Source organism: Apteryx rowi, unplaced genomic scaffold (assembly GCF_003343035.1).
Source record: "Apteryx rowi isolate R43461 unplaced genomic scaffold, aptRow1 scaffold_324, whole genome shotgun sequence".
Classification (NCBI taxonomy): Eukaryota; Metazoa; Chordata; class Aves; order Apterygiformes; family Apterygidae; genus Apteryx; species Apteryx rowi.
Window position 1 is genome coordinate 209,480 of NW_020449686.1, and position 6,598 is coordinate 216,077.

The 6,598-nt window shown below is 35.6% G+C and overlaps 1 protein-coding gene across 19 annotated transcripts in view; it reads right to left on the reverse strand.

Annotated features, from left to right (window-relative positions):
- BCAS3 (BCAS3, microtubule associated cell migration factor) overlaps positions 1-6,598 on the reverse strand; it is a 385,039-nt gene that overhangs the window by 196,483 nt on the left and 181,958 nt on the right. For 17 of the 19 annotated variants that reach the window (XM_026071332.1, XM_026071331.1, XM_026071350.1 and 14 more), the window contains one exon: positions 5,628-5,725. In XM_026071332.1, the coding sequence (XP_025927117.1) occupies positions 5,628-5,725 (98 nt within the window). Of the gene's footprint in view, positions 1-415; positions 514-4,659; positions 5,507-5,627; positions 5,726-6,598 lie in introns of those variants that run through there. The other 2 variants (XM_026071339.1, XM_026071336.1) reach the window with 2 other exon arrangements.

Below are 6,598 nucleotides of genomic sequence, written 5' to 3' on the forward strand. Positions count from 1 at the left end.
GAAGGGAAGGGAAGGGAAGGGAAGGGAAGGGAAGGGAAGGGAAGGGAAGGGGCAGGCAACCCCCACCCCATGAAACCCAAAACCCAGGTCAATTCTTCTGTTCATTAAACTCTCTGCAGGCATCAAGCTATCTGCCCATGGCTACTCAGTTGCACACAAAAGAAAGAGAAGTACTAAATTACAAGCCAATTTTAAGTGGGCATTGATTGAAGTAATCAGAAGAGAGGTTAGTATTGTCAGTTCATAGAGTTTCATCCAACAGTCATAAACAACCTTCATTTAAGCGCTGTATGCTGCTTAAGCACAGCATCTCTGCTGCACAGCACACGCCAGGTTTTAGAAAAGAACACAAAGGTTCCCCCCGCACCACACATAACCAAGCAAAGGAAAAATGTCTATTATCAGTATCTTTTTCTCCTACCGTTTAATTCTATTCATTCTTTTTGTTCCTTAAAAGCTTTTTCACTTCAATTAAATTGTATGCTTTTCCCAAGAAAGAAACAGAGACACCCTCTGAGGAGGAAAGAAAAGAGTTGATGCAGATAAAGAGATCAGACAACTTTTCTTTTGTCAACATTTTCTTACTCAGATGACAATGCAAAAAACTCATTACACGATTGATGGATAAGTGTAAAAAACAAACATCTTCGTATGAGGGGGGAAAAGGGGGGCTCTACACACATACTGATGTACATGCACTTTTAATTGAGCAGGATTGCATTAACAGGTATGGTTGAGCATACCTGAGTACCTGAGCCCTTCCACACATTTGTTACAGTTTAAGGAAAATTCTTGCCCTTAAAGAGTTAATGCAGCTGTGCTATCAAATTTAAGGCAAATCAGGAGTTGCTGCAAAAACCATTTCTCTAAAGGTTTTCTGTTTCTGAAAGTTCAGATCTGTTGCTCAACACAGATATTCTAGCCTTCCTATAGCGCTTTATTTTCTGCATTATTTAGCATTAGCAGAGTTCTAATACTTCTGATTTTTCAGGTATGTATGTAGTAAGGTATGTGGTATTCATTTACGGGTTACAGAATACAATTTATCTTCAGAAAGGTGCCTAGTTTATCACTGGAAATATTTAATTACAAGTCTAGCCCATGCTTATATTTGCTAGATTAGTCTTCATAATTCTGTAGATATCCTCAGCTAGCTGAAAATGGCCCAGAATGCTAGCTGCACCTAAGAAAGGAATAGCATCAAGATAATGTGAAGTTTTCAAGTCGTGCCTATAGAGTGGTCTTCTGAAACAGAGCTAGGTCATTCTGCAATAAATATTTTCTTTGGTTACAGATTTCTGTCTAAGAGTTGGTTGGTTTGGCTGTTTAAAGAGTGTGACCTTCAGCTGAAGCATCCCCTGTAGATCGGGCACTTACAAGGTTTCTCCTCTGTTTCTGGTGTCTAATAAGGACTCAAAAGTAACCTAACTTGCTTAGAGCCTCTCCCATCTGGCCTGCTGTCTACAGCCACAAAATTTAGGTCCGAGATCTCTGTACCCCCACCCCACCTTTGTTAAACTCCCATGCAACCAGCCAAGAGCCTCAGCAGTTATTTGGAAAGGAGGGACACACAGACAGACACGATCATGTGTGCCTGGTTGCCACGCACGGTGTGCATAACAGTATTTCTTCTGAGGAATATTAACAGCTTCCTACGTTACAAAGCTTTGATACTCAGTGTTGTCCCTTTAACATTTCTAATTGCCAATCTGGAATAGCATCTGGAATTACAATGCATTTAATCCTTGAGGGTATATTCTCTCTGTGATGCATATGACTAAAATGTGTGCATTACGGGGCAAATATCCAGTAGCTCTAGGTAACTAACATTTTTGCAAAATTTTCTTAAAGATTCAATTAAAAAAAACACAGATAAGACTATTTTCTATTCCTAAGAGCTCTTGAAATTAAGACTTTAAAAAAAAATCAATTTGAAACAATCGAATTGAAATATGTTTTTTCACATTTATCCAAGCAATCTTTTCCAGAAAAGGAAAGGATTTAAACAGTACGTGAGCAAACAACTTTTTCATGCAAGTTATCTTGAATTTTAATGCCAAAAAAGTCCAGTAATTAAAATTCTATCTACTTACATTTATTTTATTTAAAAATAGGCTATGATTTTACCCTTATTATTGTTGGGTTTTTCTTTTCTAGTTTAACTTCCTAAATCTCACAGAGTCATATGACCAGAAGGGCTTTTGGAATCACCAAATGCAATTCCCTGCACCAATAGGAAACTACAGCTCCATATCATAAACTTGTTAAAATACATCTGCAAGGCATGACAAAGGTCAAGGGTTGCCATAGAAAGATACTATTAAAAGATCTACCTAGATTTTGCACTTTCAACTTGAGAAAAAAATCCGTCTTCTCAGCATTCAAGTCCCACTGTTCCTAAATTCAATTGAATTCACTGCACGGTAACCTTCATTTATCAGAATTTGCCATTCAAATACTTATGTTTTGCTTCAGACACTTTTTTACACATTTACACTGGAACAACTCATGATCACTCAGTCATATGTTATTTTCTGCTACAGGATCTTTAGAATATCCACTAGAAACAAAAACCAAGTTTAAAATAGTATAATTATTTTTGGAGGAAGTGTTATCCATTACATGCAAGTATGTATGTTGTACCAATATTTGTATCATTTGCTCTCCAGTCTGTTACTGAGAAATAAGTCTCCAATAATCGTGTTACTTCTGGTAGCATTTACATCTATCGGTTTTAAAGATATTGCCATCCATCTTGAAAATGCCACTGCAGATTTTCATGATTTATAGGAGTATTAGAGGCTTGCAATATTTAAATTAAGATTTTTACAAATGATCTTGTGAGAGATTATCATCATGAGTATACGATAGTTTTACAGACACAGATGTAATTTTTAAATCACGATAAAAAAACTACACGAATGTCTTATTAAATGCAAAGACAGAGTTGTCACCAACAGGGAAGAGGGAAGGAAGCTAAAGTATGCTGCAAGAGTAATTTTAGATGACAAACACATACTCGAAATCTTTTGATGGGAAGAACAAGCGATGGAGTTAGATAAGAATAGGCGCCACACTGGTTGCATCTCTAAGCAACAGGCAATCAAGCAGCCAGATAAGCATCTTCATAAAGTGTAACAGATTCAAATGCATGGGTCATAGCTGAAGAATCACTTCCTGGTTCAGCTTAGGCAGTAAAAATTTATGACCTACTTAAAAAAATCTCTCAAACCTAAAAACGTATTTTCCAATAAATTTGTTTTTCATAAGGAATGTAAGCCATTTAGGTTATGCTTTGGTAACAGCAGGAAATGAGAATATTTACAGTAGTGGACTGCAATACAAAAAACATAATATCATACATGAACAGTATTTAAAATAAAAATCTTTACATTCAGAGCTGAGCTTAATGCAACTTTCTCTACAACTAATAATTATCTAAAAAAAACCTCAGTGGTGGAAAAAAAAGAAAGTAAGCATAAAATACTCTTCCTTTGCTGGACTCTGTTAGAAGAATAGCATGAGATCTCAGGAAACTGTACATACTTTTTCTTGCATCTCCTTTACTCTATAGCAGAGTTCACATCCCTGTACCATCACACATAATCTGGCACATCTACCCTTAATATGGAGCAATAGTTTCTGCATGGGAAAGGACTGGGAATCAGGCAATACAAAAAACTGTAAATAGATGTTAAAGTCCCTGAATCAAAAATCAATTCAAATCCAAATAGTCTGGCAGTGAAGTTAAATAAAATATTGCTATCAGCATGTCTCTAACAAAATCCGTATATTGTTTATAAGAAACTTATGAGGTGTTATAACAAAACTGAGTCACTGCTGTACAGTAAATATATTTTTAGTGTCATAACAATGTATACAATTGACTTTGGCAATTTTAATATGGACACACATGTTAAAGGCATTACCCATACAGCTTCATCACATTCACATGAGCCATTTTACATTAAGGGCCCATCCACACTATAGGAAAGATTGTTTAGCGTAGAAGAGGTATAGTCCTACATGGGTCATTGTTTCTAGCGTAGACAAAACAGTGCATTTATAGAATGCTTTGTGGTTATATTTCAGAATTAGAATGTATCCATGTTATAGGTTACTGCACTGCTCCATTCATACACAAGAGGAAAAAATGAGAAAAGAATACCTGGTAACACAGATGTGTCTATCTGTATCAGCACAGCCACATTCGTAGAGAAGAATTATGCCATTAATCACTGAATTTCACACTTCAGACACACAGACAGAAGCACTCCTCTGATTCAAGCTTGTAACTTTTTAGAAGTAATGGGCATAAATGAACTAGTCCAAAAAAATCGTAACTGATGCATTTGTGTTTTCTTATGTATCGAACAATTATTTTCAAAATTACTTTGACACATCCTAAAACAAATAAAATTCCCTTTAAGCAAGCAGTGTCAGATGTTTGTCTAAGCTCAACCTCTGTTACCTTAACAAGTTCTAAATATTTGAAAGTGGAATTTATAACAACAATCCTCAATAGCAAAAGTAAACGTAGTTATTATTGAACTCAGTTACAGACACCAATCTAAAAATCTAACATATATATATATATATACACACACACACACACACACATATATATATATCCACACTGTAATACCCTGTAAAAAAGAAATTAATCTGGAAAACAATGCAGTATCTTGGACTCCGAATATATATCCATAGAAAACAGAGCCTGGAACAGGAGCTTTTATTTCAGCTCTCTTTAAAACAACCTTCAGAAATCAGTTTCTGTATGTGTTACAGTTTCCTTTCACAGTTTAACCTCAATCCAATCAGCAGTCTCCAGGGATTTTCAAATCGCTAAAGATTAAAATCCTCTCCGACTTGACTGTTTGACTAATGCTGTGTGTTTAATATTCTACTTGTGAGAGATTTGATTTGACAAAATCCTGCTGGGTGGAACCTTCAGATGCTACACAGCTGTACTAGAATATAAAGCACTGCTGTCTGTGTTTCTTTATACAGACTATAACCCAGCAGTATGAGAAAAAGAAGAAAACTTTATAGAACATATATTACTATGTTGATATTAATATAACCACTGTGGTATTAAATTTACACACTTTTAGAGAAGAATAGTGAAAATGTGCCTGTTACAGAAACATTGAACTACTCTGTTGACTTGAATGTTCACAGAAATCAATACTACATTTATGATTACATTTGAATGAAAGGTATTTTATAAATGAGATGGAATTGTAATATTCTATGCTTTAGGCAATCATTAATAAGCATTTCAGCGTTAGCATTTGCACATGTTCTGCTTGTTAGTTTAGGCATTTCTAGCATTCTGAAGTTCATGTTAAACTGAATGCAAATATCACATTTATATCTTATGACAATGCTGTGACTTCAGAATTGAGTGGTAAGAGGAAAAAAGTCATTATCATGGTAGCCTTCAGTATGTGTTTATGTAAGATGGCACTTACCCTACAGTACAGCTGAAAATCCTGATATCCTTTTAATTATATGGCATTGGTTAGTAAACATGTTATCAGGAGGAAAAAAAAACCAAAAACAAACCAAGGTTGATGAATGCCATGAATATCAAAGAAAACATAAAATCAACATATTTCTACCTGAGGTAGCATCAATCACTGTTGAAACTCCTCTGCGATCAGAAACTGGACGTGATGATCCTGGCATGCTAACAGGTTCAGAGCGAACTGGCTGAATCCTGAAAGATAATTCACAGTTGCCACATGCATCAAAATCATTGCTCATAAGGGCTTTTATTAAATCACAAACCTGACTGAGCCAACCAATTAAGCCACTATTTATTTTAAAATCAACCAACTGTTGAAAACTTTTATTTTCCTCTGCTTTGTGAAAACAAGATACAGATAATCCAGCCACAGACAGATAAAGACTATACACAAAGTGAGCATCCCCAAATTGTGTCTCAGATGAGGGCTCTTAGAAAGCCTCAAAGGAAAAAGGAAAAAACCCACCCTACTCAAATTGTTTAAAATTCCTCTTTTGTCCTCCTGAACAGCAACACTTTCTTTGCTGGTTTAGGAGAAAAGATACTATTTTAACTCTCTGTACCTTTTGCAATATATATCTCTATGTATTTTTCAAATTTCTGCTCTCTTTCTGTATACGTGTACATATATACAATACAAAAAATTTAACTTACTAACATACTTCACATCACTTTAGAAGGTGCTGTGTATTTATATCCTTACTTTTGGGTGCAATTTTATGCAGGGAGAAATTGCACATTTCAAAAACATACATTTTTCAGTCCAAAGACGATCTGCCCAATTTTAATGGGACTGGTCATATTATGCATTTCTGTTGTTTACTCATAACAGTTTGAAATAGAATCCTGAACCACTGCCACTAAAGGACTCTGGACTTCAAATCACCTGCAGAGTCAGAAGCACGGAAACTTGTTAAATCCCCAGAGTTACTAGACAGGACGCAGGAACATATGGGGCATAAAGCAGTTCTACAAAATCACTAGCTATCAATCAGTATCAATCCACATGTATTTTCCTCCACCCCCTCAGACCCCATTTCCAGATCAGCCAATATCCAAAGACTG